The following is a 12,836-nucleotide window of genomic DNA, read 5'->3' as shown; positions in this document are numbered from 1 at the left end:
AGCTAATTCCTAGTTGAGGAATTAATTCCTATGGATTTCTAAGACAGTAGAATGGGACTTCCCCTCCATTTTTGAGCATGAAGCTCCTTGTTGAATTGAGCCCAAAATCAACCACCTTCTTTTCCCTTCCCCTTTTTCACTAGAAGTATGTAGATTACCTATACTTCTGGAAAATTCCTCAGGGTTCTCTTTTCTTCTTTTAGGAGCACTACCATTCTCCCTTGTCCAGATGTACATTGGACAAGATGTATCTGCAAGCTCATTCCAAATATTTCTCAAACAGCACATTTATAATGACTCTTTAACTTAAAAATCTACAGTGGTTCCTTTCTTATTGTATGAAATTTAAACTCATTTTCCTGGTTTCAAACCTCTCCATCATATGAGTCCATCCTATCCAATTGTATTTCCCACTATTTCTTTTTTTTTTTAAAGGTTTTATTTATTTATTCCCCCCCCCCCCAAAGCCCCAGTAGATAGTTGTATGTCATAGCTGCACATCCTTCTAGTTGCTGTATGTGGGACACGGCCTCAGCATGGCCGGAGAAGCAGTGTGTCGGTGCACACCCAGGATCCGAACCTGGGCCGCCAGCAGCGGAGTGCACGCACTTAACCGCTAAGCCACGGGGCCGGCCCTCCCACTATTTCTAATATAGATATCTTCTTCTAGTTATATTTATCTAATTAGACTGTGGTTCCACAAACTTGCTGTTTTTATTCATAAAAAGTATTCATGCTGATCCCTTTACCAAGAATTCTGTCTTTTCCACCAAGCTGTCCTCTCCACCAGTCTCCTCTGTGAATCCTTCTCTGACTGCTCCAGCCCTGCCACCTTTCCTGCCACTACAGACCCTCACACCAGAGGAGCCCTGTAGTGAAATGAAAGCAGAGATTGATTGAGATTATATTCCCCCATTTAATTAGCAGTAATCAGGAATATCAATCAACTTCTGATATATGTTGCATTTTTTAAGACCTGGCAGATTTATAGACTAAAGCTGTACATGAAGACTGACAATAGCACTGTATATGAACCTAGGTCCTTTTTCTATTGTTTAGTATTTTCTTCATGTAGCTTTAAAATTATCCTATTGACAGTATGGGCAAAGATTTAACAACAGAAATGTGTCTCTTTTCAGGTATGTGCTTTCGATAGTTTACGTTTGAAAGGGCAATAATGCTGATTTAGTTTGTGAAAATAAGTAAAAAGCTGCTGATACCATAAAATGCTTTTCCCATGAAAAATTTCAGTACATCTTCCAGAGTTGTTTTCATCTCTGCCTACAGGGGTAAAGTCCGAATGGAATTAGAGAGGGACATTCTACAATGGAACCTGCTGTGGCCATTTTTTTCTGTTGCTGCTTCTCTAGTGGAGTTACTGCAGCTTAGGGATTTGTTTCTTGGAAATGGACACGTTTTACAAAATTATTTTTTAAATAAACTCCAGATCTTCAAGACGCACCTTTTTTTCTTCCGTCATGCTTCATAATATATTGTATTGTACTAACCCCTCATACTGGGAGGAGAGACTGCCTAGCAAGCAACCCACTGCCTACTAACATCAAGAGGGGCTATATAAACTTCATTTTCCTTGAAAGGACAACTTCTGCCGTATGGATATAATATTTATGTATTATGCTTTGTACAGTAGTTGATCTTAAATGCAGATTTTATTTCATTTTATATTTTTATGTGGCATTACAAAATGTGTAGAAGTTACGGCTTTACTTTCATCAGGGTCTTGTTAGGTGATTGGCAAGTAAGTTTTATTATATGTTGCATTTTTTTCCCATGCTGTTTTAACTTGTAAATATATATGTGTAGAACATATGATCATTACCTGGGTTACTCTTAGGCCTTTTATCTGACACGTTATCAGTGAAAACCATGGGCTTATTCTTTAATGCAATGATTCTCAGACTTTCGTGTGCATCAGAATCAAGTGGAAGGCTTGTGAAACATAGCTGGTCACCACTCCCAGTTTTCTATTCATTAGGTCCAGGGTGGGGCCTGAGAATTGTATTTGTATGAAATTCCTAGGAGATGTTGACTGATGCTGTTGGTTTGGGGACCACACTTTGAGAACCACTGCTTTAATATTTTGAGTAAGAAGGTATTAAAATCTTCATTAAAACCCATCTCACTTCATTTTTTAGGCATTTTATCTCTTATGAAGTTCTCTGGATTTATAAATTTACATTGATTTTACTAGAAAGTTTTATTTAGCTTTTATTTATTTATTTATTGTTCTTTAAAGAAAAACACTACTTTGAATTTAAATTAAAGTTTAAATCATTGCTGGGTCCTTAGTTATTATTTTTCTTTCTTTTTTTTTTTTTTTTTTTTTTACCTTGGAAGCTGTGTTGAAATCCTTGTCTCCTGTAGACCCAGTGGAACCCATAAGTAATTCAGAACCATCAGTGGATTCAGATGTGGGGAAAGTTGGTAAATACGATACTGAAGAGGAAAATAGTAAACCTTCCACAACTGACAATGAAATAAGTAGTAGGACTGAGTATTTATGTGAAAACCCTCTAGATGGTAAAAACAAAGACAGTTCTGCAAATGAAGTCTTCCTCCAAAGAGCTGAAGAAAGAGTATGTTACCAATGCGACAGTGAAGATGAATCTCAGCAGGCAGATTTAGGTGGCCCGGCCACTGCCCATCCAACTCCCAGGGACTCGTCACAGCCCTCCATCAAGCAGAGGCTGGCACAGCTACAGCTGTCACCAGATTTTACCTTCACTGCTGGCCTCGCTGCAGAAGTGGCTGCTAGATCTCTCTCCTTTACCACCATGCAAGAGCAGACTTTTGGTGATGAGGAGGAAGAACAAATAATACAAGAAAATAAAAATGAGATAGAAGAAAAGTAAGAACCAAGATTTACATGAAGAATTTGAAATTGTTCCTTTTGTGAAAGTGTTTTAGCTTCAAGACTAGATATTCCACTGGAAAGGGAGAATGAGTATAAGTTTACTACATATAAAGCTAAGATGTGAATTTACAGGAAGAACCTTGGTTTGAACAACTGATCTGAAAGTAGTTACCTGTAAACAGCAGATCTTTTAGGAAAATAAGAGAAAGGTAAGGGCTCTTTTGAATAAACTGCTGTTTTATTTGCAGCACAACTGATCGATCTTGGAAATTCTTTAAGTACTTTTAGTAACAAATGAATTTATCATTTCTTGCCAGAATTTGCTACCATAAAATGACTGGGATAATTCTGTTGCAAGAACATTAAACATTTAGTATGACGCCTTTTTACTGTATTCTCGCAGTTAATAACTGCAGCTATTATGTTAATAACAAGTTGTTTGTATTTTATTTTTGTTTATACCAGTCTTAAAGATACAGGTTCTGAATAAAAAATAATTGAATCCATGCAATTGATGTGTAGTGGGGTTTGGAACTAAAATGTAGTTTCTAAAGTACTTGGGTTATGATGTGTTTCTTATGTTTCCTTGGTCATATGTGTATTCACAAGTTAATTCTAAGATTTCCTAATGATCTTTTAAAGAAAAACATTGTACCATTTTAAGAATTACCCTTTCAATTTTTTGTGTGTTTATCGTTTTCTGTTCTTATTGCAACTAAAAGAGATAATGTCAGCGTGGGATCCCTATGGTCCAAGGCCTTATCCCCAACTTTGCAGAAAGCTCTTTTTATCAATTTGCCTAGAGATAATGGGTGCCATTAACACAAGCAGGTCACCATGCTGCTGATTTCTAGCCCGAGACCATACCCTTTCCACCTTAATAAGATTCTGGAAACATCCTGTCAGCTGCTGGAAAGCATCCTTGTCTCCTTAATACTTCAATTACATACTACCTCTTAAAAGAGGTTGCTTTCCAAATTGTTCAATCTCATCTGTTTTGTGTTGTGATTGCATTTTCAAAAGTGATATTTTCAGGAGTACATATTTTTTTGAAACTTATAGCTCCTATGCATTGACATAGTTTATAGACATTATTTGGAGAAAATATAGGGATAACTCAATTTATGCTGCTGGCCTACAAAGGAAATTACATGATGAATCTAGATTGTCTTTAGAATTAAGAAACACATTCGAATTCCTCTAACTTAGCACTTCCAGTGAGTAAATTTTCGTATACTGAAGGGGATATTTTTTTTTTTTAATAATCTAAGCATATTTATTTTTTATCCTGAGGAAAAACTTTGTTCTGCTTTATGTGTAGAGTAGAGAGCCTTTCTACTATAAGTGATTCTGCCTGTTGCCAAAAATTCTGCGACTTATCCGTAATTAAGCTCTTTAGGAGCAATATCTTAGGGTGGGCCTAGTTTACCACTTAGAAATAATTAAATTTCAAAAAAAAAACCCTTGTGTGGTAACTGACTATTATTTCTTAAATAATAATACTGAGAGTTTATGTTCTTTGTAAATTAGTTTGCCAACTCCTTTTTTCCTTGGATTTTGAAGAAGTAATTATGGAAAAACTTCATAATCTTTCTCTTAATCTATAACTGTACACAGGAAGAATTAGAGTTTAATAATTTTTAATTCTTTTATTATATTTTATTTTTATTACACCAGTTTGAGAAAAATATCCTCATAGTTCAGTGCTCTCTAAGGTGATACTTTTTAATTTTGAAAGACTAATTTTAATCAGGAATTCCTAATCTTCCAGTCTGATCTGTTTTATTCACTAGTTGTTACTTAGTTCCATGAAAATTCTACTTGTTGAAATCATGATACAAGAATCTTGGAACTTTAATTGAATATTTTTTTGTGTGTAGTTTTCAAAATTTCTTTCATTTTTTAAAATATTTCCTAGATAAAATATTATCTTCTCTGTGAAAATTCCTAGTGTTCTCTTATAATAGTCTAAGTCACTGTTTCCCTCTTTTTTCATGGGGCACTTACATTAGAATAATTTGGAGGTCCTATTTTTTAAATGCAGATTTGGGGCAATACTCCCAGTCATTCTTAGTCATTTTGGAATGAGACCTGATATTTATGCTCAGTAAAATCTAAGACCTCTGTCTAGGACTTTATTCTTCTTGTTGTGATACCTTAGAAAATAAAACAATAAGCTAATGTAATGTGAATAGTTATTCTTGTTTGTTACTTTTCTAAGAATATTTCACTTTGTCTTACCAGGCTTTTGACTAGTTTTAGTAGTTGCCTATTAAATCCTACAACCAAAAGAAGCCCTCTGGGAAAAATATTTTGTGGAGAAAACTTGTAATTGTGCTTTCCAAATTTTACAGTGGTATTTTGACAGGATAATTCTTGTTAGGAGTAATATCCTGACAGCTATTAATATGAACATTTCCATAGTTTGTTTTAAACCTAGTATTCAATGTAAGAATGCATGAAAGAGGCTATTTATTTAGATCACTCTTGAAGACAGGATTTTTACCCTTTGCCTACAGTTAGAAAAGTCATGGCAATAATGATCTGGTGACAGTTATCATATCTTAAATCCCTTTTTTTCAGCTTTCATTAAAACTCTGCGTATCTGGCTTATCTTGGGCCAGACCCTCACTGGTCTTTGATTTGCTGTCCTCTGCGTATTTTCACAAGTTGTCTGTATTATCTGACTTCATAAATTAAGTCTTCATTAAAACTAACTGTACTTACAGCATCTGAATATATTTCATTAGGAACTGATGCTTTGATTCAAGTTTGATTTCTGAAGTTATTGAAGATGAGCAAGTTGGGAGAAACACATTTAAGGCAAATTACTAAGGAAATTTAAGAATATGGGTTTAAGGATTTAATAGGCCTGAGTTTAAATCCCACATCCATCATTTAAAAGCTATGGGTGTAGCTGACCTAATAATGTCACGGGGAGTTTTTCCAGCAAAACCCAAATTCTCTGGATTCCTAAATAGTGTTTGTGATTTCTGACTTCTCAGAAGTAATTTAAAAGGAAACAAAACTTTTGAGGCTGAAAAATAAGATCTGGTTATAAATATGTTAGTAAAACAGGTTAAAAAGTTAACTCAATTTTTAAAAAAATAAATAGTAATATTCTGATTCATATAATAAAAGTGGTAAAGCTTTTAATATTAAAGCATGAAAAGAATCAAATTCTAATACATTTCACAAAATTATACGTCAAATGGAGTGTTAATCAGAAGGGACCTTTACAGGGCATTTCGCTCTGGTGACTGACTTTTATTTATACACTATCAGTAATGTAAAATATGAAATATTTTGATGAATGATTAGAAATCATCTAGGAAGAAAAGTTCAACTGATTTGGTTTAATCATAGTATATTGTTTTTATACCCAAACAAAACAAAAACTAATTACTATCAGACTATGGTATAGCTCAGCTAACTCATTATTTGAACTAAAGTAGATATCATGCCTGAATCACAACCAGACAAATCATAAAGATTGATTTATTCTTCCAATTCTATTTATAAGAACATATCTATGCAATTCACACTTATATTAGAAAATGAAGCTACAAATGTTTTAGAAAAGAAAATATGGGAAAAAATGCCCTAACTACAGTAACAGTTCATTTATCTGTCATCATTCACAGGTAACTATCTTGCATGAGTTAATTTTTCAGGTAACTGAGGCAAATCCATTTAGCATTAAATTTTTTTAACAGTTCAATGGGAAATTTTCTAAAATGTACTTTGTACTTCTCCACTTTTTCTAAAGTATTTAGGATATAATTTTAATTTTTTCTTTGTCATCTTTAAGAACATCAGTTCCTATCATGGGGTGATAAACAGAAATCTACGCACAGGGGATACTGAGAAATAATAATGCCCCTTTCCTACAAGACCCTGCATTGCTATGCTTTTTGAGTTATGTCTGTTTTTCACAGTTTCTCTATCTTCCCTTATAATCAGCTGTCACTTTTTGCTGCTGTCTTGTGTGCCTGCCTCCTGCACTAGGCCCCTAATTTGCTGCTTCTAATCTGCTGTGGACTAAGAAACCAGATTGCCAAGCTTTCTAGAATTGTGTCTAAAATAAGAGTAAGTAGACTGAAAGAAGGCTAGGGGCTTTTCTGTGAGTAAAGTGCATGGACTCTGTGGTACCTGTTTGGCTGCTTAGCATACTTTTGTTTGCCTCTTAATTCTCTACTAAGAACTTGCTAAAAATACTTGGTTGAATATGTGATTGCCATACATTTGAAGTATTAATTTTTTTATATATTGATGTTTCTATGTCTCTCCATTAATGAATTCAGCTATAAAAGGAAATTTAACTATCATCTTTGTATAAATCGTTGTGTATATTTTAGGACAATGGGAAATATTTTGTTCTTGTTAATTTTTCCTATTATAGTAGACAGACTTAAAACTTACAGCACTTTAAATGTGATTTCAAGTCTGTTCACCAAGATTTATATTCTAGGACTTTTGGTTTGAGACTAAACATGCATGGCTAATTTAGTAAGAACTAGCTAGCTGAGTATTTGGGAATGAGTTATTCTCGATATCCCAGTTTTCTATAGAGCTTAACCTCTTTAAGCATTAAAATTTTTTGGAATAATTTCTGAAGGAAATCTTTTTAAAACTTAATATGCATTCCTAAATAATATGAAATACATTTTAATCTTTTGTGATGTCAAAATGATAATTATTACCAATAGTTAGTGTGCTGTGATAGACTACGCACTGAGAGCTATATGTCCCTTTACTGAATGACTCCATTCTCTGCTCTGCGTTTTTCAGTTTCTTGTTTTCTAATAGTTCTGATTCCTCCAGTTTATATTACTGCTTGCTTAAGTGTGCCTGTAGCACTAGCCTTTCCCCACCTTCATAATACTCCTAGTCTGCTTTGGTTTCGGGAACCAGGTGACTCAGATAGCTAGAATAGTGTATAAAGTAAGAGTAAGTTGACTCAGTGAGGACCTGAAGTACTGCATTATACTTAAGTGCGTGGATTTTGTGACATCTGTTACTCACTACCTATTCCATTTCTATCTTTAAAATAAGTGAAGTTACTAGATTAGATATCTGCTCTCAAAATAAAAGAGCTGTTATTGTACAAAAGGAACCATTTGTTTCCATACTTTACCATCTCTATATTTCTGTCCTCTTAATTTTTTGGCTCTGATTAAAACAAGTCCACTCGAATTAGAATTTTCTATAGTACTTTCTATTTGAATTGGATACCACATGCTGCTAAGAATTTCTTTGGCTAGATTATTTTTTGTTGTTTTGGTTTTGGTTATTTTAGAGAAATGTATCTTCATTTCCCAAACATGAAGTAGGTTGAGCCCTGGAAAATAAGAAACTTTCATTATTGATATCACAGAGAATTGAGAAGTAATAAGGTTTTTAGACCGTAGGCAATTATACCATGAAGAATTTATTCTTTGATTATGCAGCTCTTTAAGAGAATATCTTTATTTTCGTTCAATTAAATGTACATTAAAAGCTTGCCAGAAGTTATCAGTGTTAGATCCAATGATATTGACAGATATTTGAATGACTAAATTCCCACTGTCATTCTATGTTTTGCATGTTTAAATTATATAATTTAATATATCAAATAATCAAGCATGATGATTTTTCTCTCTTGAATGAAAAATAAACATGAAATTTGCATGTTATAATGTTTGCAAGTAAAATTCAAATCTGTCTAGAAAGGGATATCCTAGCATTGAACAACTTAGTTTTACCAACAGGCTGACTGTTTTAAAGATTTTATTTATTCATTTTTTTCCCCCCAAAGCCCCAGTAGATAGTTGTATGTCACAGGTTCACATCCTTCTAGTTGCTGTACGTGGGACTCGGTCTCGCGTTGGACGGAGAAGTGGTGCCTCGGGGCGCGCCCGGGATCCGAACCCGGGCCGCCAGCATCAGAGCGCGCGCACTTAACCGCTAAGCCACGGAGCCGGCCCAGGCTGACTGTTTTAGTAACCATCTGTTGATTCAGCCTTCCATCATATGCAGGGTAATTGGGAGATCAGTCTATTTATTTTGTGCCTGTGCCTCATAGTCAGTTTTCAGTTATTTGTGCTACTGGAAGGGAATTGTGATACAATATTCATTAAAAAATAGATGATCCAAACCAGCTTCTGGAGTTGAGCCTGCCTTTAGATAGTCATGATGCCAAAGTCAGGTTAGTGGTACAAGGAGAAAAATTCTCTTTGAGTATAGTTGTGAGAGGAAAGTGATTCTACTCGGTGTAGAACTGCTATAAGCCAAAAAGAGGATGAATTGATTCCAGCATTCACATATACAGAAGTTTAACATGAGTAAGGAACTGATTTTATAGATATCCTAAAATGTATGATAAATTAAAATGCATGTGGTATTTTTAAATGATATACATTTTAATATATTTTAAGCTGTCAGCAATTAAATTAGTTTGTTTCATCCCTATTTACTGAATTTCATTTGGCATATATTAAACATGTTATTGCAATAGGACAGTATTTATGTGTATACTTCTGACTACACTATTTTTTAAAGTGGGTGTATTCTATAAGATATTGTTGTAGAAATACCTATTTCCTCTCATATCCTAAGAGTTTCTCAAAATAAGGGATAATTTTACTATTTTGGACTTGATGTTTTTCACTTTTGTAGCATTTCCTAAAGGTTGACTTCCTACAAATGAGTTTATCATTGAACATTTTTTCTAAAACTAAAACATGTCTTTTGCAAGTTTATTCTTTTATAATATCCTAAGAAATTACGTATTATTTTTCCCCTCCCAAGTAAATTCTTATATTAACTCCATTTCTAAATCACAGTATTTTCTGCACTTTTATTGTACCAACCTGTACCTTCTGTTCATACTGTGACTTAAATAATGCTTACTCAGGCACAGTACTAGCATCTGGCAACGTACAGAAGGCTCCAGAAGTGTAACTCCTATCCCTTAAAGATTGGCGTATTGTCCTGGTACAGCCCTGGAGGTCCATATGAGTGAAAGCCCAGAAGTCTACCTGAGCTGAAAGCACTCCCAAGGAGTTTGGTTTTGTTTGGGTTTGTTCTAGGTATGGTCCCAGGGATCCCAGATCAAACCAGGCCCCTGGGCCTATCCTAGAACCAACCTAAACTCGCGCATCATTCCTGGAACGTCAAGAGTGTGAAGACAGAAGATAACCTGAGGCTGACGAGACATCCTGTGTTCACCAAGACTCACTTTTTTTTATATGTGTACCTACATTTTAGCAGGAATTGGTTGGTTAATCCTTCTAAAATTAGAAGGATGACAATGGATAACAAGATAAAGTCTTACCAGACTTGGACATTATAGTAATTTATCACAATAGAAATGTGATATTTAATATGGTTATTATTAATTGCCAGTGAGGAGAATTGTTCTTGTAACTTTTATCAGATCTCTATTTTTGGGTTAAACAACTTAGTCACCAAAAAAATTCTCCCACAAATTAATGATTTGTGTTTTTGTTTTTCTCAAAGAGTTTGTACTCAACACTTATTATATCAGTCTCGTTTAACTACTTGTTCTTAGTTTCTGAAGGTCCTTGGTCTTTGCCCTCAGGCTCCAATGCTAGGTGATTTTCAATGCTTGTTTCTGGAGACTAATGCCTTTTTCTTTTAATCTGTTATTGAATCCACCGCATTGCTTTGAGCTTGCTTTTTGAGGTTCAGATCTGGGAAGCACCTTAGCGTCATCTGTAGACACACCTTAGGATCATTTGTAGTTCCCTTAGATTCAGTGTAGGCTACACTTCAGAATCTGCTATGGTTGATGAAAACAAGCGAGGATGATAGAGTGGAAATGGGTTAATACCTCACATTTTACAAAAGTGTTTTGCAAAATAAGGTTTTTAGTGAGTTTCTTCATTTTCATTCCCTGCTGCTCTGGATTTTTAAAATATTCTGACCTAGTTGATTCATCACATGTCTCACATCATAACGGTGACATTGCTATAGTCACACACATGTTTTTATTTAATTTGGAGGGCAGGATTTCTGAAAAGGCATGAAAACACCCCAAATCCAAAGGTTATGGTACACAATGAAAATGTGTGATTTTGGTAATGCTGGCATTTCAATAGGTTTAGACCATATTTGAAATCATTGCAGACTAATCAGGGACTCCACATGTGAAAGGAGCCAGAAACCATGCTGTTCCTCCAACCTTGTCACACCAGAAAAATTGGGTCAATGAGTTATTCTTTAAAATAGGACTGTGAGCCTGTTGAGGCTCATTCTGAAGAACTCCACCCTGGGATTAGTTCTGTACTACATTCATTACATAGATGCTTCATCCCATGGATTCTATTATTTTTGCCTTTTAAATCTTACTATGTTTACCCTTCTCTCTCAGTGTTTTCCTTTTTGCACAGTGTTTTCCTGTTTGTATAAATCGAAACACTGTACATGTTACTATGTGTATATGATATTTCTTTTGATAAAACAGTAGACTGTGGATCTAATGATCTTTGGATTTTGATTCCTTTTAAAGCCAAATGATTTAAATGCTTTTGTTGTCTTGGAAATTCACTCTTAATTTATGCCTCAATTCTTCTCATTCATTTTTCTCTAGTGAACTATATATAATTAAATAGGTGAGCCTTATATTCAGTTTCTTCCAGAATTTATGACATTTTATATTCACCCAAACATGAAAATGTTCTAACATCAGCAATCTTGTATCAATGAACTAATCTGTGAGCATAATTAACTGTATTTCTTGACATAGCCTGAAACTCTGAACCCATCTTATGTATATGTACAATAAGTGGTCTCAGTATTTGGGGGGCCTTTGCACTCTCTTTTAACCTTGTTAAACATGAACACTGAAAATAGGAATTTGTGAACATCTTACAGAGTTCAGGCTTCTTTGCATAGTAAGTTTGTAAAGTCTGCCTTCAGATACTTTTGGAGCATTAAGCTGTATTTTTTTAAATATCGTTTGAGAACATTCTTTCAGAGATATTTTAATTTTTACTTTTTGACTACTTATGTTTTATATAGTAGAACTGCACATTTCCTACCCTACCTGGAGGCTTGAGATTATAACCTTTTTTTAACATAGTACTTTCTTTGAGAACTTTATGTATTTTATCATATCGAATTTTCGTGAGCTGTTTTAAAGGATTTTACAAGAACTCAAGAGTAGGTTTGTATATGCCTATATTATTGTCGTTCCTCCCAAGCTCAAGAAATCTCTAATAAAATCTGCACTTCTTTATATCTTTTTTGTGTGTACCTTTTTTATTCTGGTGTTTGCAACATGAATTAGCCAAAAGGTAAAAATTCTTTTTCTCTTCCTCCTGTTTCTTTCTTCTATTATACTATTTTTCAGAATTAGTTAATAGACCCACAAAAGACAGCAGTGGTCTAGGAAAGCTTTGGATTCATTAGTCTAAGTTTTGTTTGTTTGGTCATTCAAGTGCCTCGTACAATAATTTATTAGTGAAAACAACAGATTCTAAGTTTAAAAGCTCCATTTTCACCATTCTCAGTTACTGTCAGCCATCGGATACATTCTAATCACGTTATATTTGTTGACTTATATGAACTCCCTGACAGAAAAGACATACTGAACTAAGAAGGAAGCTAACATACAATGGATCATACTTTGTCCTATGTAATTGAATGAATTATTGGTTTGAACCTTTCTAAGCTTAGCTACTGTCTTGGGAATATTCGTGGTAACTCCAGAATGGCTCTGCAGACTGAATGCTGGTTAAAGAGAAAGTGGCCTTCCTTGAAATGAACTTTTAAATAAATAAGCTATCTCTTTCCAGAAAAGATTTGAGGCAAGGAGTAAATATTTGTGAAGGCAATTCTTTTTTTTTTTTTTTTATAATTTTATTTATTTATTTTTTCCCCCAAAGCCCCAGTAGATAGTTGTATGTCATAGCTGCACATCCTTCTAGTTGCTGTATGTGGGACGCCACCTCAGCAC

General features: G+C 34.4%; 1 protein-coding gene and 1 pseudogene across 6 annotated transcripts in view; one reads left to right on the top strand and one right to left on the bottom strand.

The window, feature by feature from the left end:
- VEZT (vezatin, adherens junctions transmembrane protein) overlaps window positions 1-12,118 on the top strand; it is a 72,218-nt gene extending 60,100 nt beyond the window's left edge. For 5 of the 6 annotated variants that reach the window (XM_087449086.1, XM_087449088.1, XM_087449085.1 and 2 more), the window contains one exon: window positions 2,359-12,118. In XM_087449086.1, coding sequence (XP_087305212.1) covers window positions 2,359-2,873 — 515 coding nt within the window. In that variant the 3' untranslated portion in view covers window positions 2,874-12,118. Of the gene's footprint in view, window positions 1-1,287; window positions 1,462-2,358 lie in introns of those variants that run through there. The other variant, XM_087449087.1, reaches the window with a different exon arrangement.
- LOC147913760 (uncharacterized protein C3orf20-like) overlaps window positions 8,171-12,836 on the bottom strand; it is a 43,983-nt pseudogene continuing 39,317 nt past the window's right edge.

This window comes from Ceratotherium simum, chromosome 25 (assembly GCF_057802395.1).
Source record: "Ceratotherium simum simum isolate JZ-2026a chromosome 25, ASM5780239v1, whole genome shotgun sequence".
Taxonomy (NCBI): Eukaryota; Metazoa; Chordata; class Mammalia; order Perissodactyla; family Rhinocerotidae; genus Ceratotherium; species Ceratotherium simum.
The sequence above is the reverse complement of the archived record's forward strand: the minus strand, read 5'-3'. Positions and strand labels throughout refer to the sequence as shown.